The sequence below is a fragment of the Mustela nigripes genome, chromosome 7 (genome assembly GCF_022355385.1).
Source record: "Mustela nigripes isolate SB6536 chromosome 7, MUSNIG.SB6536, whole genome shotgun sequence".
In the NCBI taxonomy this organism is placed as follows: Eukaryota; Metazoa; Chordata; class Mammalia; order Carnivora; family Mustelidae; genus Mustela; species Mustela nigripes.
In genome coordinates this window covers 19145288-19173250 of record NC_081563.1, presented here as the reverse complement: position 1 = coordinate 19173250, position 27963 = coordinate 19145288, and the positions used below count along the sequence as shown (strand labels likewise).

Sequence of the window (27963 nt, the reverse complement as noted above, 5' to 3'; positions counted from 1 at the left end):
ACGAATAACCCACTACAACTGCACTAAAGAAAGCACGGTGTGGGCTGCCTCTTAGAAGCCGGCATCTCTGATCTGGCTGCCCCAGATAAGCCTCAGAGGAAAGCCACTCAATATTTAGTGAGCCATGGTTGCTCTGTGAGGACTCTAACAAACCTCATGAATATTAACTTTGTAAGTTTAAGAGAAAGTACTTTTTAAAAAACTCTACCCCAAAACAAATGAAAACTTCCTTTGTCCCTTAAAGAGATTATTGGTGAACCCCCTGATGTGCTCATGGACCATTGGCCCTCTTGTTTCACTTAACCTTTGGACACAAACTCATTCGGAAGTGATTCAGATTCACATGCCTTTAAATCTTCTGGACTCTTGGACCCCACCGTACTCTGAAGTAGAAGCTGAGTCTACTTCTACCCCAAGGCACAGAATTGCCATCCATTTATTTATTCAGCAGCGTCTTACTACGTATGTTCAAGGCAGTGAACTTGGCCTTTTGGAGGATTATGAGAGAAATCCTACAGAAATACCACCCTCAGAGAGCACGACATTATTTCACTGTTGGCATGATACCTTAAATACAGAAACATAAGCCAGGTCAGTGATACCCTGAACCACAGGCACCACTGCTGTCCCCCTCAGTGCAAACTCCACAGATGTCTTTTGGTAAACAAAGATCAGTGTAGTGTCCTACATGACTTTGCCACAGACCTTTAGCCTGGGTCCCAGTCCTAGTCTGCCTAGACTATCTGATGTGCTAACTGCACATAGATGGCCTTGTAAGAGTCCCCGGAGTGGGCTCATTCATCAGTCTTGGCTCCTCTACTCACTCTGGGAATCTGGTAGTTTGTTATTTTATTTTTATTCCATTTTTTTTCCCAAAAAGAGGAAATATCATTACAATATTAAAAGTAAGTATTTGTGGGGCGCCTGGGTGGCTCAGTGGGTTAAAGCCTCTGCCTTCGGCTCAGGTCATGGTCTCAGGGTCCTGGGATCAAGCCCCTCATCAGGCTCTCTGCTCTGCAGGGAGCCTGCTTCCTCCTCTCTCAGCCTGCCTCTCTGCCTACTTGTGATCCTCTGTCTGTCAAATAAATAAATAAAATCTTAAAAAAAAAAAAGTAAGTATTTGTATTTCACTCCCCCAAAACTCCTTGGACACATACCAGGAGTTTAGTCTGAGGATATAGGCGGAAATAACTTTGAGTCTTTACAGCATCCCCATGTTTTCCATCCCCCTCATCAATGACAGACTGAGAGATTTCCTGCTTTTTTTATTTCCCTTCTGTACTATATTTCTGTCTTTTTCTCTCATGGCCAGAATGCATACACCATGTGAAAACTATCCTCCAAGGTCTCCAGGAAAATTTTCTACACATCAAGCTGGAGAAATTGTCCCCACACTGGAAGACCATTGAATCCCTGGGACATTCTGTCTCTCCCAGAATCTGAGTCTCGGGAAAGCATTGACAGAAAAGACAAAGTAGAAGATGACTTTTCTAGGTTCTGAGCCTTGAGGACCTGGGAAAATGATGGGCACAGTGACTGAGGGGGTGAAAAGGGGAGATGATCTGGGGCAGGAAGGGGACTTGGACCTGATTTTGACCATACTGAGTTCCAAAGATCAGGCAGGCAGGCGGGCCTTTTTGTCTGATCTGCTGGATATTTGGGACGTGCAACTGGAATTTCAGTGGAAATACACGACTGGCGTTGTAGATTTGGAGGTCTTCATTATAAAATTAGGACTGAAACCATAAACAGGAGCCTTGGAGGGGAAAACTGTAGTAGAGAGAAGGAAGAAAGAAGAGGCGGGAAGGGTAGGATTGTGGGTTCTTGTGAAAGCTCAGGAAGTTTCAAGAGGGAGAAGGTTGATAAGACAATAATATAAGGAAGCCTTTGGATTTGACAATCAGTACGTTATCGGCAGTCCTGAAAAAAAATGTTCAGTGTAGACAGCTCTGAACGATAGGCTTTGTTTTGTCCAACCCCAGCCCCCTTTGGTTTCAACCAATGAAGGAGAAGGAACCAGATCTTTAATCTGCCGTATTGAATTGTATGTGAGTGGGTGGCTCTTCTGAGTCATAGACCTTCTTGACAAAACCTCACTTCTTTTCTATCTGAGCATGTGCATTGCCTTTACAAGCCTGTTTCCTCATCTGTAAACTTCAACTTCACAACCCTGTGGTCCTTTCATCCCTGATACACGTCGGTATAGTGCGGAAAGGCTGTAAACCAAGAAGGGTCTAAGAAAACCAACAGGATTCATTAAACTGGTGTCTCCTTTTGTGACTTTGAAACCCTCTAGCCTCCCTGAGTTGTCTGGCTTTCTTTCGGTAACCAGCTCCTCCCTCGGCGTTGCCTCATGCCAGCCTTCTACCTCCCCCTCTTCCAGGCAAAAGAAAGGATCCTAAGAAAACATCAGCTACTCCCATGAAGGCCTCTCCTTTGGCTTATCTCTGGGATTCTCAGCCTTCCGCAGGAGGAGGGGAATCCCCAGCGCTCTCTTGCTGTTAGACCTCACCCCAGCATCCTCTCTCGGTTAGGGATTGGATCGATGGCCCTTCACTTTGAGAGACTCTGTAGGCATTTCGTCAAATCCCAATGCTGTACCTGTCTCTGGGGTCTTACTGGCCGATCTCAGGCTGGTTTTGCTGGTCCACGTTATCCATAATGCCAAGGTAGGGAGCTTTCTGGCCTAGAGTCCTTAAGTGAGATGAACATCTGCTTAGTTCCAGCCAAAAGAAGTGTGATATAAAGGGTGCAGGAGACTTCTGCGCTCTCCTCCATTTGCTGCCAACCACTGGCAAGTGGAATCACTGGCATTTGGCCCTGTAGGCTAGATGACTGGAAGCTTTAGAAGAAAGGTGGTGGGGTGGGGAGAAGGAGGAGGCATAAGGGAGGGACTAGAAGGAGGAAGCACGAGAGAAAGAGGAAAATAGGAAAGTAGAAGCACGTTTTATAAAATCAGAGGCAGTGCAGAGAGACAGTTAACTGATGCTAACATGGTACCTTTAACAAGGATCTATGGGGCGCCTGGGTGGCTCAGTGCATTAAAGCCTCTGCCTTCGGCTCAGGTCATGATCCCAGGGTCCTGGGATGGAGCCTGGCATCCCGCTCTTTGCTCAGCAGGGAGCCTGCTTCTCTCTCTCTCTCTCTCTCTCTCTCTCTCTCTCTCTCTCGCTTGCCTCTCTGCCTACTTACTTGTGATCTCTGTCTGTCAAAAATAAATAAAATCTTTAAAAAATAATAATAATAACAAGGCTCTATGCCAGCTCCCTACTGCTCTGTGAACCGGCGAACTTTTACCCTCTCAGTACTGTTAGCTCTCTGTCTGTCTATCTTTTTTTTTATAAATCCTTCAGTACTTTTATTATTATGTGTTCTTACTAATTTAGATGCACATAACACTCACTATATATTCATTGCTTTCACATTTCAAATTTCAACTCCTGTATTTAACCAGCTCAGACCTCCAGAAACCAAGAGAGAACCTGGGAGACTATGAGGCCTGTAGCTGGCCCAGTCCGGGACACCTTCCAAATGTGCAGAACATGTGAGAGTTTACTCTTGGCCCCCTTGAAGGTCCCAAGCTAACCTGAGGCTGTGGGTGACCTATGCTTCCTTCTAAGCAGCCCGCCACTGGGGAAAAGGAGAGAGTTTCACCCTCAGCCAGGTTCTCGTCCTCAGCACCATGGAATTGTGGGCCAGATAACTGCAGGGGGCCAGAGGGGGTGGGGGGCGGTGGCAGGGGAGGGACTGACCTATATATTGCAGGGTGTTTAGCAACACCCTTGACTTCCACCTACTACTAAATTCCAGCGGTAGCTCCTGTCGCCCCACCAAGCAGGGCCTTGCAGATGAAATGACTGCCAGTTAAGAAGCACTGCCCTGAGCCCAGAGAGCCTCGCTCTGTGACCCCAGCCTGAGCCCCGAGGCATTCTCAGAATCCCTGAGTCTGAGGCTTAGATACTGACCGGATGGTGGAGGATTTCCAGGCATGTTCCCAGAAAATCACTCCTCTGTCCATATTTCCTGCCAGTGCTCTGTGTCCACGCACCTTCTCCAGGCTTCTGCTCCTCTGCACGCTTGCTTTTTTACTCCAAAAGCCTGCTTGTGTCTCTCTTTCCAGTTCCTACCGCCTTCCTTCATTCTCGTCTCCATCATCTGGCCTCTGATCTGTTGGGAGAGCTTCCACATGGGGCTCCTTGTGTCCTGTCTCTGGCGGCCCAGCCCCTCCTTCACGTTGTGCCAGAACCAGGTTCCTAGACACACACGGCACTGGCCATGCATGCTGTGGTCTCCTCAGGAACCTTCCTTATTAGCTCCGTAGCTCCCTGTGCCACTGCCCCCAGCAGGGCTCAACAAGCGGTTTTTGGTTTGTTGGTTTGTTTGTTTGTTTAAGATTTTTCTTTATTTATTCAACAGATCACAAGTAGGCAGAGGCAGGCAGAGAGATGGGGGGAAGCAGGCTCCCCACTGTGCAGAGAGCCCAACATGGGGCTCGATCCCAGGACCCTGAGATCATGACCTGAGCCGAAGGCAGAGGCTTAACCCGCTGAGTAAACCGAATCAGAGATATTATGTAGGTCCTTATATAACCACTTAAAATGTAACTGTTTCAAAATGTGAAAACCATTCTTAGCTCGTGGACTGTAAAAAAGAGGTGGCGGTGAGCCGGATTTGGCCGTGGGCCACGGTTTGCCCATCTCCGGCCTAGTAAGTAAACTAGGCAACCATTTTTTAAGGCCCTGGATCATGGTGGCCCACACTCCTCTTGCCTACCATATGTCTTTGTGCTCCCCACATGCTAGCCCCCCCCCCCCCCCCCCCCCCCCCCCCGCCGCCTGCAGCCTCTTCGCCCAGCCCATCCCCCTGTATTCATGCCCTTTCCTCACCTGGATTGCCCTTCCCGAGACTTGTCTGCGGATTGAAATTATACCCCTCAAGATACTCCCAGATGCCACCTCTTCTGTGAAACCTTACCGTGTTGCAGAAGGTCAGAGTTACACTCTTTCGCTTCTGGGCTTGTCCTTTGGGCCTCCACTGAGGCCTGGATCCTACCTTCCTTTGTATGCTAACTGTGTACACGCCTCAACTGGGGGCGGGCGGGGGGGCAGGGACTGTGAGCCTGCTGGGAGCGGAGACTTCACCCCTTTGTAACCCCCCAGCACCTTCCAAAGTAGCACAATGGCAGGTAGGGTTCTACTGAGCCTGTGTGTGAAGCATTTCATGTGTATCCACACCAGCCTGTAAAGATATTATCCATGTTGCTTACGGAGAATATGAGGTATAGAAAGGTTAAGTAAGTTACCCGAGATCACACTGCTAGTAAATGGCAAAGCTGGCATCCAAACCAGGTCTACCTATAACTGCAGCTCCCGGGCTCTAACCACTGTGCTAGATAGGGCAGGGACCCAGCAAAGGATGGTGGTGTGAGTAGGGTGCCAGACCTCCCCAGGCAAGTTTTGCATTCCTGAAAGTAACATTTACATTTGACTCACTGAATTTTAAAATATCTCAGATAGGTTCTGGGTACCTGCCTGATCCCTGATTTAGCTGTCTGAATAAGGACCATTCTCTCCTGGCAGTCTGTTCTCTTTTTGTTTATAATCATGCGATCTGAGTGTTTGGTATTCATTTTATAGGGATTTTCCCCTCATTGGGGTCCCTGATCATTTCACCAAGAACTGACTTGAAAAGCCTGCGGTGAGAGCTAATGGAATACCATTTTCAAGTAGAGCCGGACAGACGGGAAGAAACAAACAGAAAGAGGGTAATCTGGTCTTAGAATTTATGAGCGTCCCTATCTGAAAGTTTAAATTTCAACTTCTTTTGATCTTGAGGTTTATGGTGAGTTTTACTGGGTTGTTCTTCGTCTCTGCAACTTAGTACGCGTTCTTCCTTCTACTAAGAAAGATAGCGAGACACTTGCCCCTCACCCCCTCACCCCCGCCCCAAGCCTCAAGGAAAGCGTTATCTTCTGCATAATTTAGTTTGACTTGACTAGGGACAGAATCATGAAGATCAAGAAATAACCTTCTTTTGCCCATTGTCAATCCAGAAGCTTCCAGCAGTGCTCCAGTCGCTCCTCCCTGTCTGCAGCAGCTGACCCCACGGCCACCAGAGCTAGGGTCAGGCTCTCTGTAAGCCTGAGCCTCCCGAAGTAATGTGGGACAGAGGGACTTCGTGGCTGACATTTTGGTGGCGCCATCCTGTCCTTCCATACACACCTGTGTATGTTCGTGGCATAATGGTGGGAAGAAAAGAGATCATAAAACTAGACAGCTCTTCTCTGTGGTGTTGAGAAGCAGAATTTACCTTTACAACCTGTCGGCTTGCAGGCAGCCTTTGCTAAGATGAGGTCTCCCGGCGTGTTCCAGAGCTGTTTCTGTCTCACCCCGAAGGGAGGCACGGCCGCTTCTTTGCTCGCTGCGGGGCGGATGTCTTTCTCGGCTCCTGCACCTCCCCCTGTCCTGTCTGCTCACTTCCATCCCTGGTGCCCATGAGGCGGTTATTTCCAGGCCTGCGGCAGGACGGGCTGCGCAGCCCGCTCTCTCCTCACTTCCACGCTGGATGAGGCGGCTGGATTTTCCAGCGGAGCCGCCACCAACACCGGTTCCAAATAGCGTGTGGGCTCTGGTTACCTTTTCTTGAAGAAAAAAACCCATGCAAAGTTCATTCTTCATACATCCCATTTCTCTCCGCCATCAGGGCTGCCTTCCCTAAATTTCAGACTTATGTCTCCTTTCCCTCAGGATTGTTTTTGGTTTTGTTTTTGTTTTTTGGTGTGTTTTGCTGTTTTTTTCTGAGAGGGCCTCCAAAAATCGGCAGCAAAGAGGCCAGTTTGTTTAATTTAAATACACTGCAGCAAAATGAAGGTAATTGTCCACAAAGGCCATCTGCTACCTGGCAGGTATCCATGAGTCAGAGAGAGAGAGAGAGAGAGGGAGACGGAGACTAAAGTGTCTCCTTCTGTTACCATGAGAGTTTCAGGTTGGGCTGTGTGTGTGTGTGTGTGTGTGTGTGTGTGCGCGCGCGCACGCGCAGAGGATACAGTTGTCAACACTCCAGAGAGAGGGCAACAACTCCAAATCAGGCTTTTTGCCACAAGCCACTCGGGGCTTGATTACCCGGCTATAATGTGTACAAGGGAGATAGGAAAAAATTCATACCTCTTTTTTTTTCTTTAAGATTTTATTTATTTATTTGACAGATAGAGATCACAAGTAGACAGAGAGAGAGGGGGTCAGCAGGCTCCCCACCAAGCAGAGAGCCTGATGCGGGACTCGATCCCAGGACTCTAAGATCATGACCTGAGCCGAAGGCAGATGCTTAATCCACTGAGCCACCCAGGCGCCCCAAATTCATACCTCTTCCATGAAGAAGAAGAAGGGAAGGAGACAGTATTTATGGAGCCCCTACTGTGTGCCCAGCACCGTGCTGGGGATATCCAAGCACAGCTGAGCCTGGTGCACATCGTTCTCCTGCTGAAGGCAGTGGCTTTCTCCCTCTGCAGCCGGCTCTCTCTGCCACAGCCTGTGAGCTCCTGTCTGCTCACGGTGTCCTCGCGTCACCTCCTTGGCATTCTCTGTACCTGCTTTGGCTCCAGTATGAGATTTGTGTCATAGACAAGAGACTAAGTCATAATCACTGTACTCTCCCTTCTCACATTTCTCACCTTTATTGGAAATTAATGATCCTGTTGAAGATTGTGGTTAGCTTTAGTTCTGAGGGGTCTCCCACTAATCCATGTTCCTTCTGGCCTCAGCAACAGTATGCTCTGCCTTGGATTCTCCGTGCAGTTTGAGGCAATTAGAAGACCCAGGCACCAGTCTTAGCCTTTCTGCTCATTTATTTGGAACCCCGTGACCTCTCTAGGCCTCAGTCTCTTCAAATATAAAATGAGTGAGTGTTGGACCAAAAAAAGAGGCTTTTTGGGGGGGTCATGAACGTTCTGAAATTATAAGCATAATTTCTGAGTCCCTTTCTTTGGATGTGATACCTCAGGTTTTCTCAGGTTCTCAGAGACTTTGCCAGTTTAGAAGTGACAAGCCAGCAGACCAGAGAGCATGTCAGATTGTAATATTTCTCCAGGTCTGTATTTCCAGCAGAATTGTTTCCAACTACAAGGGATCTCAGTATTCAGAGAACCTGAGTTACAGGGCATTTATTGTGTTGAGTTATTGGTGACTGGCCCAAGCTGCATTCTAGTCTTTGTTATAGGTTATGTTACAACAAGATCCCACGGTCCTTGGGGCACCTGGGTGGCTCAGTGGGTTAAAGCCTCTGCCTTCGGCTCAGGTCATGATCCCGAGGTCCTGGGGTTGAGCCCCACATCGGGCTCCCTTCTTAGCAGGGAACCTGCTTCCCTTCCTCCCTCTCTGCCTGCCTCTCTCCCTACTTGTGCTCTCTGACAAATAAATAAATTAAAAAAAAAAAAAAAAAAAGATCCCACGGTCCTTGAGTCAAGAAGCCTTCAAACACCAAGTAGCATTCTGCAGACCTTCCCTAGATTCCGTAGGCTAATTGCCCCTCTCCTGGCAGCTCCAACAGGTGGCACAAGATTGTTTCATACCTGCATTGGACAGCTTATCCCCATCCCCTGGAACCCCATGACTAGTTCCTCTGCCTTTACTGATTCCTGCGTGATTCTTGGGTTCCCATAACCTCGAGATTCCAATCGTGATGCTGCACCCAGCCTCCTCCTGTGCCATTTATTTTAGATTGGGTTTTCGGGTGAGTGGAGTGCTTGGCATTCTTCATGGCGGGGTCCTGTCTGCCTAAATGTAAAACCCAATCTGTGCTTTTGAGACAAGGTGAAATTTCAGTGTAGTGCTCCAGCTTGATTTGGGGTGTATCTGTCTGGCCTGGACCCTAACCTGGATCATCGGTGGCTGTGTCAGCATGCCCAGAGGGCTGCCCAACCCCTGTGTGCTCTCTGCCCTTCAGCCTGTGGCCCTGTAACTAGGACAGCCCTATTGAAACTCTGTTTTGAGCGGGTCTCGTCCTCCTCACAGTCACCGGCTCCCTGCACCCCCTCGCAGGCTTCGTTCGCGTGAGCCTAGGGCAGCATCTCTGGTACTGACTCCACACGTGAGAAGAGTAGGTTAGCTAGAGAACATGCCATCTGTGACCCTGAGACGCCAGCATGATCGTGACCAAAGCAAAGCCATGATGACTTGACATTTCTGAGATGAGGTAACTTGGCAAAAGTTAGAGAATCACAGAATTTTAAATCTGAAAAATACTTCAGAGATCATCTACTTGATGCCACTCGGTTTATAAATGAGAAGAATGCGTCCCAGAAAAATTAAAATGCATGTGCTGTACAGGGCAAAGGAAATCCCAGGTCTCCCGACGTCTAGGCCATGCCCTGCTTGCTGAACCACTCCACCTCCTTATGTGTCTGCCCCAAAGCAGTGGAGAGAGCTAGGCTTCCTTCTCTGAGCCCGCAGCTTTCCCTCCTCTTCCGGGTCATTGAATTTGCCGTGAGTGAGGAATCGTCTCCAGGGCTAGTGATTATTGGCAAAGCTGTGATTATTGTCCAACAGCAGGACAAGCTCTTTTGCTCGGGGACTTAGGCACATTCTCCTTTCAGGTAAAATGTTTTTTGATTATATATCCTTGCCTCTGTTCTCACCCATAGTCCTCCTTCCTGGGTGTCTGGCCTTTCACGGGGGCCTCTGGGCTTGGTCTCCCATATTCCGAAACCTTCCCTCCCATTCTTTCTCGATCAAATGTCCTTCAGGTGGGACTGCCCCATGTATGAAGAAGAAAATCAGCCTGGGGGGCACCTGGGTGGCTCAGTAGGTTAAGCATCTGCCTTCAGCTCAGGTCATGATCTCAGGGTCCTGGGATCGAGCCCCCCATCGGGCTCTCTGCTCAGCAGGGAGCGTGCTTCCTCCTCTCTCTCTGCCTGCCTCTCTGCCTACTTGTGATCTGTCAAATAAATAAATAAAATCTTTAAAAAAAAAGAAAGAAAGAAAGAAAAGAAAGCCTGGGAATATGAGTCACCTGTTGTTGTACAACAATTTACCCCAAAACCTAGCGACTTTGTAGAACAAATATTTATTACCTCACAACTTCTCTGGGTCTAGAGTCCAGGTGAGGATAAGCTAAGGGTCAGGGTCTCTTATAAGGCTACAGGCATCTCAAGGCTCAACAACTCACAGGGTTGTTGGCAGGATTCTCCGAGGGCTGCTGGACTGAGGGCCTCCGTGCCAGCTGGTGGCTGGAGGCTGCCTCCATTCCCTGTCACGTGGGCCTCTCCCCAGGGCAGCTCACAAGGTGGCAGCTGACTTCGTTAGACGAACAAGCAGGAGGGAGGAGGAGAGTATGTGGGCAAGAGAGAAGTCACGTCTTCTAAAAGCTAATCACAGAAGGGACATCCCATTCACCTGACCCTGGAGCAGCAGTCACTGCGCCAAGCCAGTATGCAAGGAGAGGGGACTCCCCAGGAGTGTGACAAGGGGGGCAAGGTCATCGGAGGCAGTCTCAGAGGTCTGCCCGCCACATTTACTCATCTAGTTAAGTATCTCACGCAAAGCTTCATCGATGACGGATAGATTTAGTGCTCCCTGGAGACTGTTGCCTGCTCTGGCTACGTTCCCACTTTCCATTACTGAAGAAAAGGGGTCAGAAATGTGATCCATCTCATTGTCATTTAACAAACGTTTATTAGGCATTTACATGTGCTAAGCACAATGGTAAGGAAGATAAAATTTGAGAGGCGAGGTTAATGCTGTTCAGAGTTCTGGGGAACATCGCAGGAAGACCTAATCTGACCCCAGAGGACAGGACAATGAAGCAAACGCCTGGGAGGCGCAGCAGGAGCAGGAGCTGCTCCGTGCTGCGGGCAGAGCTTCTGGCAGAGAGGCCTTCAGGGAAGGGAGAGTGCAAGCCCTTCTGTAGATTGAAGCAACTGTCGCCCGTCCTTTCACTTTCTATCTAAACCAGCCAGCGACAGTCACGGACAACCCTGTGCCATCGTATACCTCCTTCAAGAAAAACCCTAGTCTCCAGGCCTTCCTGAAGCCGTGGCCTTGGGTCTGACTGAAGTGTGTGCACATCGATTGGCCGTGAATTGTGCCTGCCTCAGGCCAGCTGTGACTTACTGGCTCACCAGGATGCCGCACTGGGGTTGCTCTGCTGGAGCCAGAATTCACAGAGGGCTCTGGACAGCTCCAGCCCATCATTGTTGTAAACCAATGTGGCCCTGAAGCCGAGGGCTGGTGCTTGACATCTGTAGGGGGAAATTGTGCCTTCCCAGCGGTCTGCACCTTTCTCTTTCTCCTGCTCTGGAATCTGCTGGAATCAGCTTCCTTAGAAGGCACGTCCTGGGCACCGATCCCACGAAGAGGGCCTGATTATTTTGAAGCCGATGGTGGGCAGTAGTCTCATTTCCTGATCCTAGAGCTTCAGCCACATGTGGCTGCCCACCCCGGGCACCCCTTCGGCCTCATCGCCCGTCACCGTTTTCCTATCAAAATATTGCAGAGGTTCAGTTTCATGTTCTTTAAAAGCAACCTCGTCATTCATCTTGGGTCTTAGGACTCTAACATTCATGCTTCAGGGAGCGGTGCCTGGCCCAGATCTCACTGAGTGAGTTTTATTGAATAGTTGTCACATGCCTTGATGTTGGGTTGGCCCTCTGCGGGGACGATAGACGACTGTCACACAGTGAAATGAGTGTGAATTTCACAGGCTGCACACTCATGTAAGCCCCAAAGAAATCTTTAACAGGACTTCGTTTCCTTCTTGAGTGCTCCCTGTCTGAGCTGGACACAGTCTGGGCGTTTCCAGACCAACTTGAAGCCACTCATCCCAGATTCTTATCCCTCTTCCTGCTCCTGAGATGGGTGCTATGCCTTGGGGGACTAGTGCTGGTGCCGTGGCATCAGGGGAGGAGTATCTGTGGCTCCAATTTGATCTGTGCTGAAACAGTCATGTCCTTTGCTTGCGGCCAGGCCTGGTTCTCACAGGCAGCACTCCTCACCCTGCAACTGAGGCAGCTGAGTTCATAGGCTCCCCGAGAAGCCAAGGCACACACATGATCTCAGTGAGGCTCTCACTCCTCCGTGACTGAGAGACAACTTTAGGCTTGTTGCCTTTGCAGCTGGAAAACCATCAGCTGCTGGGGTCCATGGGGTCCTTCCTTGACGCTGTCCAAGCAACCCAGGCAATGAACTTGATTGATTCTGTGCCTCTTAGCTCTTGGAGGCCCAAGAAAGACCCTGGCTTTGCCAGTGTCCATCACGTCTAGATCTCCCGAACTGCTGGCTCATAGGACTTTCCTACATAGCCAGGCCACTGCATGGACGTTCTTGCTTTTCTGCAGATTCTCTCTCCCAGCTTCATTATCTTGTTTGGATTGGGGCTGGAACTGCCAGATCTGGCTGTTCAAAAACACTTTGCAAACCAGAGTGCATGTTATACTTTATTATTTGCTCCTTCTTCACCCAAAATGGCCAGGAAAGCAAGGCATGGTGGCAGTTACAGGGTAAAAGGTGGAGGTGTATTTTGGTTCCCCAAAATACAATGATTAATATGTGATAATGTTCTCTAAATAAAACCGGATTCCTGAGATGTTGGAAAGAAAGATATATACCCTGAAAAAATAATGAATAATACATGTTCCATAAGCACTGACAAAAAGTATTTCACAAGATAGAACATATTTAATTATCAGTGGGAAATTGTTATAAAAGTTAAACAATAGCAAGAATAGCACAAAGAGGGGCACCTGGGTGGCTCAGGGGGTTAAAGCCTCTGCCTTTGGCTCAGGTCATGATCCCAGGATCCTGAGATCAAGCCTTGAGTCAGGCTCTCTGCTCAGCGAGGAGCCTACTTCCTCCTCCCTCTCTCTCTCTCTCTGCCTGTCAAATAAAAAAATAAATAAATCAAAAAAAAAAAAATAGCACAAAGAGACGTCACAGTTCTCCATTTTATGGTTCAACCACATTCCGTCCATCGACTCACCAGTCAGTCAACTTTTGGCTTTTTCCATTTTGGGTCTATTAGACTGTAGCTCATGAGCATTGTGTACAGGTTTGGGTGGGCATATGTTTTTATTTTTCTTGGGCCCATTCCCAGGAGTGAGGTTGCTGGGTTATATGGCAAGTTTACGTTACCATTTTAAGAAGCTGCCAAACTGTTCTCCAGAGTAGCTGTGGCATTTTACAGTCCCATCAGCAATGTATAAGTTTCGGTTTTCCCACATCTGTTAGTCTTTTTGGTTGTCGCTATTTTAGTAGATAAGTGATATCTCACCATCATTTCAATTTTCATTTCCCTATTGGCTCCTCTTTTGAGCCTTTGTCATGTGATTATTGGCCCATTTTTACGTCATCTTCAGTGAACCATCTAATCAAATCTTTGCCTGTTTCACAGTTGGGTTATCTTCTTCTTATTCAGCTCTAAGAGTTCTTTATATGTTCTGGATACAAGTTTGTTTTTTGTTTGTTTATTCTCTTTTTTCCATTTCTGCTTTCTTGACCTATGAACTTGTAAGATATTTAAAGGGATATTGGGGTGACTTGATACACACACACGTGGTGAAAGGATTCTATCTACGTAATTAATATATCCATCCCCTCACATATTTATCTTTTTATGTATGTGAGAACATTGAAGTTTTACCCTCCTAGCCGATTTCAGCTAGACAGTAGTGTTACCAACTATAGTTGACATGCATTATATCCTCCAACCTTACTTCTCTTACAGCTGAAAGTCTGTACCCTTTTTCCAACCTTTTCCTATTTCCCCCAACCCTTGGCCCCAACTACTTTTCTACTCTCTGTTTCTATGAGTCTGACTCTTTTTAGCTTCCATAAGTGAGACCCTGCAATATTTGTCTTTCTCTGTCTGGCTTATTTTACTTAGTGCAGTGCTCTCAAGGTCCATCCATATTGTCGCAAACAACAGGACATTCTTTCTCATGGTTGGATAATATTCCATTGTACCTATATGCCACCTCTTGTTTGGCCATTTATCTGGGATGGACCCTTAGACTGTTTCCACATCTTAGCTACTGTGAATAGTGCTGCAGTGAACGTGGGAATGCAGATATTTCTTCTAGATCCTGTTTTCATTTTCTTTTAATCTTTTGAAGAACTTCTATACTGTTTTCTGTAGTGACTGCCCCAGGTTACCTTCCCACCAGTAGTACACAGGGTTCCCTTTTCTGCATATCTTCACCAGTGTGTATCTCTTATCATTTTGATAACATCCTCACAGGTGTAAAGTGATATCTCATTGTGGTTTTGATTTATGTTTCCCTGATAATTCATGACTTTTGAGCACCTTTTCATACACATGTTGGCCATTTGTATAACTTTGGGGAAATGCCTGGTTCCTCTGTCCATTATTTTTTAAGATTTTATTTCTTTATTTGACAGAGGTTGAGCACAAGCAGGGTGAGTGGGAGAGAGAGAAGCAGGCTCCTCACTGAATAGGGAACCCAATGTGGGGCTCGATCCCAGGACCCTGGGATCATGATCTAAGCTAAATGCAGATGCTTAACCTACTGAGCCACCCAAGAGCCCCTTCTCCATCCATCTTTTAAATTAGATTGGGTTTTTTTGTTGTCGGTTTTTGCTGTTGGGTTGTATGAATTCATTATATATTTTGGATGTTAACTGCTTATTATAGGTGCTATTTTGTCCCATTTGGCAGGTTGCTTTTCATTTCGTTGATGGTTTCCTCACTATACAGAAACTTTTCCCTTCTGATGTAGTCCCACTTGTTTATTTTTTGTTTCGTTTCCTTTGCTTTTTGGTATCAAATTAAAAAAAAATCATTACAAAGACCCACAATTTTATCAGATATAATTTATAAATGTGTTTTTCCAGTCTATGACTTATCTTTTTATTTTTCTTAGTGGTATCTTTTTAATAACAGTTTTACTGAGATATAGTTCACATACTATATACAATTGACCATTTTGAAGCCTAAAATACAGTTGTTTTTACTATATTCACAGAATTGTGCAACGATCACCACAGTCAACTTTAGAACATTTCATCGCCCTCTGAAAGAATCCCATACCCGTTAGTACTCACTCCTCATTTCTCCCAGGCCCCTATCCCCAGGCAACCACTACTCTACTTTCTGTCTCTATAGATTTTCCTATTGTAGACATTTCATATAAATGTAATCAAACAATATTCGGTCTTTTGTAACTGGCTTATTTCATTTAGTATAATCTCTTCAGGTTTTGTCCATTTTGTAGCGTGCATTGTACTTCATTCCTTTATGTACCAAATCCTATTTGGCTGACCCTTGGACAGTGGTGGGGATATGAGGGGTACTGACCTCCTGCACAGTCAGAAATCTGTCTCTAACTCTTGACTCCCCCTAAACTTAATTACTAATAGCCTACTCTTGACCAGAAGCCTTACCCATAAAATAGTCCATTAATACATATTTTGTGTCATATGTATTATATATATTCTTACAATAAAGTGAGCCAGAGAAGAAAAAATGTTGAAGAAAATCATAAAGAAAATACATATACAGGGCTGGGCTGTATTTCTTTATAAAATCCACATTTAAGTGGACTGTGCAGTTCAAATCCATGTTGTTCAAGGGTCAACTGTTTCGAGCATTTTTATTTAAATCATTCATTCGTTGATGGGCCCTTGGATTGTTTCCACTTGTCAACTGTTACAGGTAATGCTGCTATGAACACTTGTGTACAAATTTTTGTGTAGACCTATGTTTTCGGGTATGTACACGTAGAAGTGGAATTGCTGGGTTGAATAGCACTCCATGTTTAATTTTGCTGAGGAACTGCCGGACTGCTTTCTAAAGCAACAGGAATGCACCATTTTCTGTTCCTACCAGCAGCATGCAAGCATGCAAGGATGTTCCACATCCTTGTCTACACTTGTTATTATCTGTCTTTTTATTGTAGCCATCCGAGTGGGTGTGAAGTGATGTTTCATTGTGGTTTTGATTTGCATCTCTCTGATGGTTCATGTAGTCAAGCATTTTTTTTCATGTGCTTATTGGACATTTGTATGTCTTCTTTGGAGAAACATCTTTTCAGGCCCTTTGTCCATTTTTATTAGGTTACTTATCCTTTTATTATTGAGTGTTAAGAGTTCTTCCCATATTCTAGATACAAGCCCCTCAGCTGATAGATGATTTGCAAAAATGTGCTCCCCTTCTTTGAGTTTTTTTACCTTCCTAAGGTGTCCTTTGAAAAAATTTTCAATTTTGATGAAATCCAGTTTATTATTTTCTTTTGTAGCTTGTACTTTATGTGTCATATCTAAAAAGCTGTCACCTAATCTTTTCTTCTAAGAGTTTTTATGGGTTAGTTCCTATATTTGGTATGTCCCTTTTGAGTTAGTTTTGGTATATAATGTGAGGTAAGTGTCAAAGTTCCTGTCATTTGTATCATGGGAAGATCTCAGAAAGTATATTAAGTGATGAAAACAAATTACAAAATGATATGCACGGTATGATACCATTCATGAAAATTTAAAAGCATGAATATCATATATTATTTGTAGTTATATATGTACACACAGGTTAAAAAGAAAACAACTCACCCCAAAATATTTGATAATCATTGCCTCCAGTGAGAGGAGGGACTGGGATTGGACAGGACTGGTGGTCAAAAGGGTCTTCACACTTATCTGCAATATTTTTAGGTTGACCTTGACAAAATATGAGCAATTATCAATGGGGGTGCTTTATTAGACTTTTTAATCTTCCTATATATTTTAAATTTCTCAAAATATACATACATGTACTCCTGCAAATCAAAGTTAAGAGTCATGGAGAACAAATCATTTCTGGTGAGTGCAGCGCCCACACTGGCTGAAGCATTGAGGTAAAGCTTTGTGCAGATAAGCTGTCAGCACACTTGGGGCAGATACTGTTGTGTGGGGAGTTTCTGAGCTAGAACCCCAAAAGATAAAGCTCTTTGTTTAACTCATTTGCACACTTTGGCTTATGTTTTCCCAGTTTCATTTCCACAGAAAACCCACTGTACACCACACCCAGTTTCCCTTGCTCTGAACGGCAGCAGGGCCCAAATCTCAGGGTGCTCCCTTTAACTAGAATCTTCCAGTGTTATCCCATGACTCCAAGCTTTCTCCAAAACTGTAAGAGCCTTCACAAGGAAAGTTCACTTTCCACTAAATATGTGTCCCTTCTCCCTTAGTCCTCATGGAATGCTCTGAAAGGCTTCACTGTGCATTTGATAAGTGCAGTGACCCGGCCCCTGGGATGCACCCTGTGGCCAAGCTCCTGACACATTCTTGGGCACATGGTTGCAGCAGTCTGGGGGCTACAGGGGTTCAGAGTGCACGTCATTACCTGTGGAGGAGATGGAATTATTCCCACATCTCCATGAGCTGTGTTGCTTGACACAAAGCTCTTACTCTTTTCATTGTGTTTTTCTTCTATAAAATGGGTACCAAAATGTACGCCCTTTCTATTCACAAGTTGTTGTGAGGGTCAAATGAGATAATGTACATAAGTGTGTTTGCAAAAAAAAAAAGAAAAGGAAGATGTTTGTGTATCATTTCTCAACTGCATGGCCCAACCCCGCTCAGATCCTGGACCTGCTACTGTGCTCAGTGTACCTGCAAGTCACCCCTCCCACCCCCGCGCTAGCCTCTACTTTCCCTCCCACTTTTAGTCCAGTCTGATGGTATTCTGTCTCCTTCTCCCTCCCCACCTTCCTTTCTTTTTTTCCTTTTCTTCCTCTCCGCAGTCCTGGAGGCAGCCTGACTCCGTCCTTTCAAAGGTGATCCTGCAGGGCACTGCCCCCACTGAACCGCCGCTGTGTCACTGGGCTTAGACTGATTGAGAGAAAGGCCTTTCCCCTTCCTCACAGAGGGAAGCTGCCTGAGATAACATGTTGCATCTCTCTGATTCTCCCAGGCTCAGGCCACAGGGTCACCGCACACGTCGCCCACGCACGGAGGCGGCCGCCCGATGCCCATGCCGGTGCGCTCCACGTCTGCCGGCTCCACCCCCACGCACTGCCCGCAGGACCCACTGAGCGGAGTCGGGGGAGACCTGCAGGAGGCCTTTGCCCAAGGTGAGCTTTGGGGGCAGGATACAGTGGAGAGCTAGAGGGGTCTGGCAGCACCAACAAGATCCCCACCGAGATTGTTCCAGTCTCTTTTCTTTTGCGTGGGTAGCTTGCAGTGATCAGACTTTCACATACGGTGTAGAGTCAGGTGCTGGTCCCTCGTCATCAGACGGGCTGCTGTCCCGGCGGTGGGTGCTGCAGGCTCTGTGTTTGTGAAGACCAGGCCTCCGTGGCTTCCGTGCCTTCCCCCCCCCACCCCGGGTTTTGGGGACGTGACTTGTCCTTTGGGTTTTGCCGCCTGCTCTGGAGGAATCGGATGGAACAGTTCCCGAAGTCGTGCTTTGCCTGGAAATCTGGAGAGCGAGTAAAAGGAGATAGAGTGGGACTGCCCACAGGACCGTGCGGCCACCCGTGTGACCAGTCCGGCGGCCGCCGTGTCACGGAGGCGGGGGGGCCGCGGCGGCTGAGCGAGCGTCCTCTGGGCAGAGACGGAACTGGCTCGTGGAGCCCCGCAGAGTCCAGTCCTGCCTCAGGCCCCCCCAGCCCACCCTCCCAGCGCTGTCGGTTCTGGAAGCCAAGTCTCCGGGCTGCGGCCGGGAAGCGCGCAGCCCAGAGGGTCCCGCTGTTCAGGGAGAGAAGAGGGAGGAGGACGAGGCCTCGGGGGCCTCACGCGGCCCCGCCGTCTGCTCTGACTGCCCTCAGGTACGAGGAGAAACCTCCGCAATGACCTGCTGGTGGCCGCGGACTCCATCACCAACACCATGTCGTCCCTGGTGAAGGAGCTCCACTCAGGTGAAGCCCAGAGCTCCCGCCCGGCCTCCCGCGCCCCCTCGCGTCCCCGCGCCCTCCTCACTTGCACCCGCGTGCTCGAACGTTCGCCGGCAGCCGCTCCGCTTGCGCTCACCGCTCGGTCTTTCCGCCTTCCAGGGGCGCCCCGACGCCTCCCGCGGACCCCGCTTGCCCCGCTCGCGGTCACGCACACGCTCACGGTCTGTTTCTCTGCAGGCTCCGCCCTGTAGCACGAGCGCGGCCCAGCCCCCCCACCCCACCCCCCACGACCCTCGACCCGCGACCCCCACTCCGCGCGCCGGCCACAGCCGCTCTTTCCCCAGTGCTGCTCGCAGCCTCACGCGGAAGCTTCCTTGGATGACCGGACCGAATCGGCCACAAAAGCTTCTGGACGTTCTCCAGCTGCCTTTCTGCTCTCTCCCATTTGACTTGATCTTGAAACCCTCTTCTCTCCTTTGTCGGTGACTAGGCTCTGGTCTCACTGAAGCTGTCACTTGCGTCTGTCGCTCTTCGCCCTCTGTTCGGTGGTCCGTGCGGCTCCTTCCTCGCCCCTCCTGCGCTTAGCTCTTCCAGTGACTGTCCGGAGACCCTCACCGTATTTTTCCCTTTATGTACAACCCAGGAAAAAGAGAAATCATAAAAGGCAGTTCTCCTATCGTCATATTGTCAAGAATCCCCATGACTCCCTTAGCTTTGTAATTGCCAGATGTTTACTAATTTGTTTACAGTGGTCAGATTCCCATGTTCCCTATTAGACAGACAGGTTCCCTCCCTGAGTATACCCATGGCCCTCTGTTATTTCTTTTCAGCTAATATAGTGCCTTTAAATACCTTGGAGTCGCTTAACAAGGCTATTAAATAAAAATGTAAAGCAGGTTTTCCATGGGCTGTTCAAACACAACCACTGAAATCATCAGTCCCCGCTCTGAGGGCGGGGAAGCCTCGGGTATGTCCTCAGACCTTTGAAGGAGGAAGCATATACCTATGGCTGGCCCGTGGTTCCCCCTCACACCTGCTGATTTCCACTTAGAAGAGAGTAAGTGCATGGCCTGGGTTGGTTTTTCCAAGGCAGTTAAGATAAGATGCTGGTTCTACCTTGCAGGGAGTGTGAAGGGGATGCTATCTCTGTTCTGGTACCATTTCTCAATCCTTTTTTTTTTTTTTTTTTTAGATTTATTTATTTGGCAGAGAGGGACAGCAAGAGAAGGAACACAAGCAGGGGGAGAGGGAGAAGCAGACTTCCTGCCGAGCAGGAAGCCTGGTACAGGGCTCCATCCCAGGAGTCTGGGATCATGACCTGAGCGGAAGGTAGATACTCAATGACTAAGCCACCCAGGCGCCCCTTCCATTTCTCAGTCCTTGTCAGAAGCACCGCCCTCCCCACAAACACACAAGTAGAAGAGGTGACTGCCTTCGAGATGACTTCACAGGTGATTAGAAAGTCCCTTCCATAATATAGTTTCCCACAGGTGCCAGAAATCCAACTTTTAGAAGGAATTTCAGGCTGTGGAAGTTAATCATACTGTGCCTCCTGAACACTTACTAGATTTGGCCAAGATCAGTAGCTCATGAACCCATCACACTAGGAGGAGAGATAACTGGACACCATCAAACACACAGCACCCACAAAAATGTAAAAGGTTATAGGCAGTCTCTCGTGGCAGGAAAGGATCGTTTTAACACAGTTCTGTGATGTTTTCAGAAAGTACCTTAGAGATCACGTTGTCAAGTCCTCTTTGGAAAGACAGTGAGTGATTATCAGAAAACCAATTGCCTGAAGTTGTGCATCTTGAAGGGGCAAAGGCCAGTCCTAGAACTCAGGTGCAGAGGACACACAGCTGTGCTCTCGCTGCCACAGTGCCCTTCTGCCCACACAGGACCGGAGGTCAGGTTCGCAGCCCCACGAGGGCCCCTTTCACTGACGCTCTGCTCTCTCAAGCCCTGAAGTCCACAGGTAGGTGTGGACTCAGTCTGCACGTGACACTGTACCCGCACAAACTGCAGAGCTAGATGCCCCTCACGTGTGAGGCTCTCAGTTTCTGGGTGACTGGAAGGGGCCCGCCCAGCGCCCACGCATGTTTACTCTCACTGTTGGGGGTTGTGTTAGGATGAGGTGAGATACTCAGATTGTCTTTAAATATTTTCCGTACCATGTGCACATACTATTTATAACCAAAGCTTCTCCTCCTTATCTTTTTAAAACTATTTTCATAAGTAATAGAATCTTAGGGTTGGAAAAGATTCTAGAAGTCATTTAATCAGCTAGCTGCCCAATATAAAAGTCCTCGGAATATTTCCAGCGAGCTCACTCATGACCCGCTCTCATCACTGTGAAGTTCTTCCTTATCAGGGAGCCAAGCTTTGCCTTTCTGTAAGCAGTTTGTCCTCATCCCATTGTCTGAAGCTATGCAGAATAAGTTTAGGCCCTCCCGTTCCTGTTAATTTAGGCTTTCCAGTATTTGATGACAGGAAGCATGGCTGTCCCCAAGCCATCTCCTCTTACAGGTGACTGTTTGCTGTTCCTTCAGCCATTCTTAATGTGACGTGCTTTTCACTTCATCATTTTCTTGCCCACGTTAGGATGTGACCAAGAGCATCAAGGCCCCAATTCAAAATGAGTTCCCAGAGCTGAGCATACTTCTTGCTATGACGGGGGACCAGCTCCCTGTGGAGCACAGTGACCTGTGACCTCCCTGAGCAAGGGCCCTGGGAAAGCAACCTGAGAGGGCATTAGCTCTTTCCATACAGCCACTTTGCTGTCCAGTCACTCTAAGTTTGTTGTCAGCTAAAACTTCTGGTTTTTGGTTATCTTCTCTTAACAGAAGCTGGTGTTAAACTACTTACTCCTGACTAATGTACTCTGACAGTTGCTTTCTTGAACCGGGATGCAACATGTTAGGTGTATCCCTAGTAGGTGTGGTCACCTTCGGGAAAGCAGGCATGGAGAAAAGGCAGAGACCCCCACCCCAGTCACCAGGGAAGCCAGCCACAGAGCCCGCAGCAGGACGGGTGACCTCTCAGCCTGCCCTGCCCCGGGGGCTCGGAGCTCGTGGGTGAAGAGCGCCAGCATGTGCGCCGCGCACGGGGCAGGCCAGGTGCATGTCTGCACCCTTGGAGGCCTGTGACCCCGAGCCTTGAGCTAGGGCTTCTTCCCAAGCCTGCTAAGTCATTCCCTTCACCCTCCTCCTATGCTTGTGCTGTGCTGAAGGGTCACTGGCCGCCTTGTACTTGTTTTCACAGCAGAGGAAGGTGCAGAGGAAGAAAAAGAGAAGCAGCAGAATGGGAAGGACAGAGGTAAAGGCAGCTCGCAGGACCCCTAGCTGGAGTGGGCGGCAGAGCTACATCGCTCCTGAGGGAACGCTCCCCCCTTCTGTTTCTGCTTTTCTTCCTGCTGCCCGTTTCCCCAAAGCTTCCAGGCCCCCACAGGGCCTTCGGCCTGCTTTTCCCAACTGACCATCAAGGAGGTGGTGGCTGGCGTCAGGCGATCCACAAAAGCCTCCTGATTCCTAACACTATGATGGAGGGTTTGGACATAGGAAGTAGATACCAGGAAAGCACACGACATGACCCTTTGCCTCCAGGAGTTTATAATATAGTTAGGGAGGCAAGACAGAGATATGCAAAATAAATAAGAGATAAAATGAAGTGGCAGGAAAAGTTAATCATCAAACTCTGAGTGTGTGATTACAAACAGGAGAAGGGTTTCTGAAAAGGAAGAGATTATTGTGGGCAGAATAGCTAAATGGTTTTGTGACCTCAACGGAAGAATTAAAAGCAATAAAGAAAGGTATCAGTAGAGAAGAGTAGTGCCTTCCTAGTTTTATTGTGCATAAAACGTGCTTAATAACTTGTTATGTACAAAGAGCTGTGCTAAATGATGTCCGTGTATTATCTAATTAATACTTAACAACCCTCGGAGATACATAATGATGTCCCGATTTTACAAGTGAGAAAATAGGCTCTTTGAACTGGGTCTTTCTGACGCCACACTACGTACTCTTCATCTTCATGTGTCTGTGATATGCTGAACACAGAACGTTTGAGAGCTAGCTCTTGTATCTGTCCAGTATTAATGTCTGTTTCTGGACTCCTCCAAAATGTAAGCTCCACACGGTGGAGATTTTGGTCTCTCTTGTTCAGGATGTATCCCCAGTGCCCAGAATGGTGCCTGGCACAAAGCACAGGGTATCATCAGATGAACAAATACAGGGAAAGAAGCCAGGTGATGTGCTGGAGTGCTTTGTCCTGGAGAGAGTGGGAGCCGCCCAGAGGAGGCTGGGCTGGGGAAGGTGTGCCCACTCCCCCCGCCCCGGCTGGATGCTCTGCTCTGAGCTCACTCCTTCGGTCTGAATTCATCGCCCATGAGGAAAGATTCGAGACAGGTCTCTGGGTGTTATAGGAACCTGCACAGGAGTAGGGGGCAGAGCCAGGATTCTGCCCGGGCGGCTGATGCCAGCGCCCATGCTTTCTTCTGAGAGGCAGGTAGACTAGGCAGGTCAGGAAAGTCGTAAGGAAGGGTGGGAAGAAGTTGAGTGGGAGCTGCAAGCCAAGCAGCTGTGATGGGAAAGGAGAACACGTGGGGATGAGGGTCTGTAGCACCGCTGCCCGCGGGGGCTGTCGTGGGTAAGAGAGCCGAGCCCCATCAGGACTCGGAGCCTGGAGGAGGAGCCTGGGAGGGGAGGAGAGACCTAGTCCAGGTGCCGTGGTTGTCTAGTGAGTCAGAGCGAGGCCTGCGAGGCCGTGGACAGTAACTGCGAGGGATTGAGGAGAATGACCATTTGGCATGGCCACCAAAATGTCAGAAGTGAGGTGCTCCTCTCCATGCTGGAGATATGTAGCAGGGCTACAGGGCGTGGTAGAGAGGACCGACTTTCGGGGCTGCGAGTGGACCAGGAAGAAGGCAGGAGGGTTGTTGTGCAAGAGGCAAAGAGGGGAGGAGATGCACGGGGCTAAGTTTACACTCCATCAGCTTGTGCTCCGGTCACGCACGCGCATACACGCACGACCCAGCCAGATCCCGGCGTTCATGTGGAATGTTCTCGGCTGAAGACGTAACAGCTGCTGCGTTGGCCTCTCTTCGTTTCACCCTTCTTTCCCCGTAGCTTTTCCCATAGCTTCCTCTCAGCCTCCCTACATTCTTTGCAGCACATGAAGATCGGGCATGGCTTCCCTCACCTGACGCCTCCTGGTCTCAGGGGCCTCTGTCTGCACCCGTGTTCCCTGCCAGCATTCTTTCCCTCCTGCTCTCCGTGTCTCTCCGTCTCTCTCTTCCAGTGCATAAATGAGCATTTCTGTCTGTCCCTGTGAGACCTGTGAGAGCCCCTGAGTTTCTGTTTCTGTGGCTTTAGGTGCTGTCCGGAGGGAGTGTTAAGAGTCGGGGTGAGACATGGGTAGGGTTTTAAACAAATGTTTGACTCTCGGCATTGTACAGGTCCCAGGATATGTTTTTGTAGCTGTACCATAGTGGGTATGTGGGTAGGGGTAAACCCAAGTGTTTTTATGAATGGACCTTCTGATCGTCAGCTGTGGTCTGGGCATTTGCTCTTACTGTAGACCAATATGGCGGCAACTGGTGGCCAAGGCATCGGAGAACAGTAACTACCAGCCATAGAGAGAGCGGTGGTTTGCTGCTTCGGGGTTGAAATCATGCTGACCTCACATCAACACAACCTGCTCAGCACCCTGTCAGGCAGACATAGTCTGCTCAGTGCAGAAACCATAAGAACCAAATGGGCACTTTTGAAGAATTCGTGACCGAGCTGGACTTCCTGACCACATTTAACCCTTGCCTCAGCCCCCTCTTTGCCCTCCCCTGGATCTCTGTCTGGCTGCATCCTGGGGAAAGTTTCTGCTCCCCTGGGGTGCCCCTCTGACTTTGCCGCCCCTCACTGCACACCTGGAGTGCCGAGTACTTGTATCCAAGACTACATAGATGAAACAGACTAACATATTACGGCAGAGCCCAAAATTCATCTCAGCCCCTCCAGAGCCTCATCTTATGCTCCTCTGCCCTTCAGAATTGCCTCTCCAGAACCTGCCACCCACGGTGTTGGGAGCTGAAAATCCAGCTTGCATGCTCTGAGAGTGCTGGTGCCTATCTGGTAGTCTGACGGCAGTGGCCCTGTGTGACTCCTCAGGCATTTGAGGGTGCGGGCAGTGTTCAGGATTTCAGGGTGAGCGGGAGTGGTTTAGTATTCCCAAGCAGATATACCTGCAGGCAGGAGATACTGCCCATCAAAATTTAATTCCTTCCCACCTTCGTCACTTTCAGAACCAAGGGATGGGCTATGCCCCCCGATATAACCGCTCCCCAGACTTAGGGTGGCTTCATGTCCATGTTAGTACTATTGTTCTCCTTCTCCCAAGAGATGGCCCCCACGCCTGTTTTATATTCGCAGCAGCTGCTGGCTGTGGGTAGCATGACTCTCCCTGCACTTTGCCATACCTGCTTGGGAAAAGTCAGCATCCGGGGCAGCGAGGGGAGAGGCGAGTCCAAAAGCCCTTGGATCTGTGCAGTCCCCTGGGAGAAGACACGGGCTGGTGAGGGGACCCCAGGTGTGACTTCTCTGTGTTGTTTGTGTCCGTGCTGTACAGGTTAGCAGAGTTGCTGAGCCAGAGAGGAAGCGCAGGTGAGTACCATGTTCTCTTCTCTCGTCACGGTCCCTCTCCCTTTGCAACTTGTGCTTTCGGCCCCTCCTTGCCCTGGTCACACCGTCCAAGCCAGAGCCACCCTAAAGGGTGAAGATTCAAGTTAAGTTTTCCCTTTAAAGAGCCCAGCTGCACCTTTCCCCTTGGCTGCAGCCCCGCCATCAGACCCTCTTGGCCTCCTTCCCAGGCTCTAACCCATTTTGCGCTCCACTGGGCCTGGCCTGGGCCTCAGGCATGACTTGGTGGTGCCCGGGGCTAGATGTAGCTGGCGGACCAAGACCTGCTGGCTGAAACAGGCCGTGGGACCTCTGCCACCTTGCTCCTGATGGCCCACGGCCACTGTCCCTTCTCTCCACGGGTCCAAACCACTGCCAGCACCCTGGGGGTCCGACACTCAGAGCTGTGAGCTGCCACGTACCTGACCGCAGACTGAATTTCCATCCTGCAGGATCCCCCTCCCTCCATAACGACCCCCCCAGTCCCTCCCTGCAGTGCTGGCCAACCTGCACCCTCCATCCTAAAACGATTAATGCAAGCACAGACTCCCCAGGGGGCAGTGCTCGTTGCTTTAGGGAGTCATCTTTCACATCTTTCCATCTAAGGACCTTAACTCTTCTTTCCCCCCAGTTCTGAGATATTGTGGCTTTGGGGCCTGCTCACTAGAAAGAAGGGATGAAAATAATTGGACAACCAAATCTGTTCAGGGGAAGAGTTCTTTCGAGGATGTCCTTGGTTTGGCCGTGAGACGTCTTTTTGTTAATCTTGCCTTCCCTCCCGTCTTATACTTCTGTGTGAGTCAGGCCACCTTCCCCATTACAGATCTTGGAGGCCAAAGAGCCAGGGCAGCAGCCCCACAATTCCGAAAAAGGAACTTTCCCCGGGCCCTTCCGAGGAGTCCCACCCTGGAGTCCCTCCCAGCCTTTTCCTGATCGCTGCCCCGCACCCCCCAACCCGCCGTGGGCACCAGGCCCTAGAGGGGTTCTATTCTGCTCCCGCGGTGGGGCCTGCTGCCTCTGAGCCCACACTGACTCAGGGATTGTGCGAGCTAGGAGGGGAAGCACACAAGCTGCAGAAATTCTCCCGCTGCCCTGGAAAGCCCAGGGCCTCCGGGGCTTGGGCAGGGCTCTACCTAATCTCACTGCACAGTCAGGCAAGGCCCTTCCCAACAGCAGGCCTGGGCTGCCCCAGCCAAGGAGAGAGTCAGGAGCCGACTTGCCCCTCAGGAGCCTGCCAGAGCCCCTCTCCCTGGGGCACAGAGGAACTGGGGATAAGTAAAAGGCACATCCAAGCCATCTGGCCCACCCTCTCCACACAGATGAGGAAATGCAGGCCTTCGGCCTGGGAGCTTGGGGCCAAGAAGTAGACGCAGAGCGGCATCCCCTGATGCTGTCCCTCTGACCCTGTCAGGAGTTACGAGAAACTCGCTGGTAGTAGAATCAGATGAAAAGCGTCAAAACCCAGGAGGCAGTTTCCCAGACCCTTAGGTTCTGCTCTCCTCCCACCGGAGGCTAAGGCCGTCTTTCCTTCCACCCAGTGTTCACAGGCACCTCTCCAAGCTCGGTGCCTTCCTCAGTCACGATCCTTCTTCCCCAGAAAGCACCACCTTTCAAACCTTGTCCTTTGAACCCAATTCTTGTTTCCTGGAAACATTTCCTGACCCCTTGACCTCGGCAACGACTGCAAAAACTCCAGGTACCCCAGAAAAGAGAATACCTCTTTCCCTAATCAGGGGCATGAGTGTTATCAGTTCTTTGAAATCTCCGGAGCTGAAAGGTAAGCATCCCAACAGCCCCACCGCAGGACATTGTCTTGTCCCCAGCAGATGTTCGCATTGGCTCTCAGGCCCTCCGTGGTGCCCATGAGTAACAGCGCGTCTGTCCTGCACAGGGGGCATGCGGCAAGCTGGCGTTGACGCGAGGAAGGCGAGGCCCTCCCCCAGAGGCACATTCCTGTCCATCCTCGGGCTGCACACCTGGACCAGGCTTGCAGGCTGCCAGACCTCACCGCCTGGCAGGGAGAAGGGAGCCCGGAGCCCGTGGGAAGTGGGAGGGGCCGCCCGCTGCCCGTGGGCCTCTCCCGTGCACAGCCCTGCATGAACCGGCATCTTCATCACTCCGCTCGGGCCCGGGCTCATCTCTGCAGCAGGAACTTTCCGGGAGGTCGAAAAGAGAAAAGAAACAGCACGAATCTCCTGTGTGTGTGACCTGGTGGCGTTCTTGCCGGCACGTGGGGTGCTCCCCGGGGTGGGGGGCCCAAGTTTCCTCCCTACCTTTGACCTTTAAAAACCGACAGATTTTCTCCCCTGTATCGTGCAAAGACAGCTTCAGGCCTTGCTCAGTTTTACAGACATTCACACCCTGGCCACAGCGCTAAAAATAGCCTCCTTCCTTTCTCTCGCACTGGTGAGGCTTCCGCCCGCTCCGGGTGATGCCGCTGCTCTGCAGCCTCGGCGGGCGGCGGGAAGGGGGAGCAGAGAGCCCCGA

General features: G+C 49.5%; 1 protein-coding gene across 12 annotated transcripts in view; it reads left to right on the top strand.

Annotated features, from left to right (window-relative positions):
* Positions 1-27672, top strand: part of DTNB (dystrobrevin beta) — a 236340-nt gene extending 208668 nt beyond the window's left edge. For 4 of the 12 annotated variants that reach the window (XM_059405271.1, XM_059405273.1, XM_059405266.1 and 1 more), the window contains 5 exons: positions 17890-18049; positions 18746-18835; positions 22073-22126; positions 25427-25461; positions 27368-27672. In XM_059405271.1, the coding sequence (XP_059261254.1) occupies positions 17890-18049; positions 18746-18835; positions 22073-22126; positions 25427-25431 (309 nt within the window). In that variant the 3' untranslated portion in view covers positions 25432-25461; positions 27368-27672. Of the gene's footprint in view, positions 1-17889; positions 18050-18745; positions 18836-19301; positions 19477-22072; positions 22127-25426; positions 25462-27367 lie in introns of those variants that run through there. The other 8 variants (XM_059405275.1, XM_059405268.1, XM_059405264.1 and 5 more) reach the window with 6 other exon arrangements.
* The last annotated feature ends 291 nt before the right edge of the window (positions 27673-27963 follow it).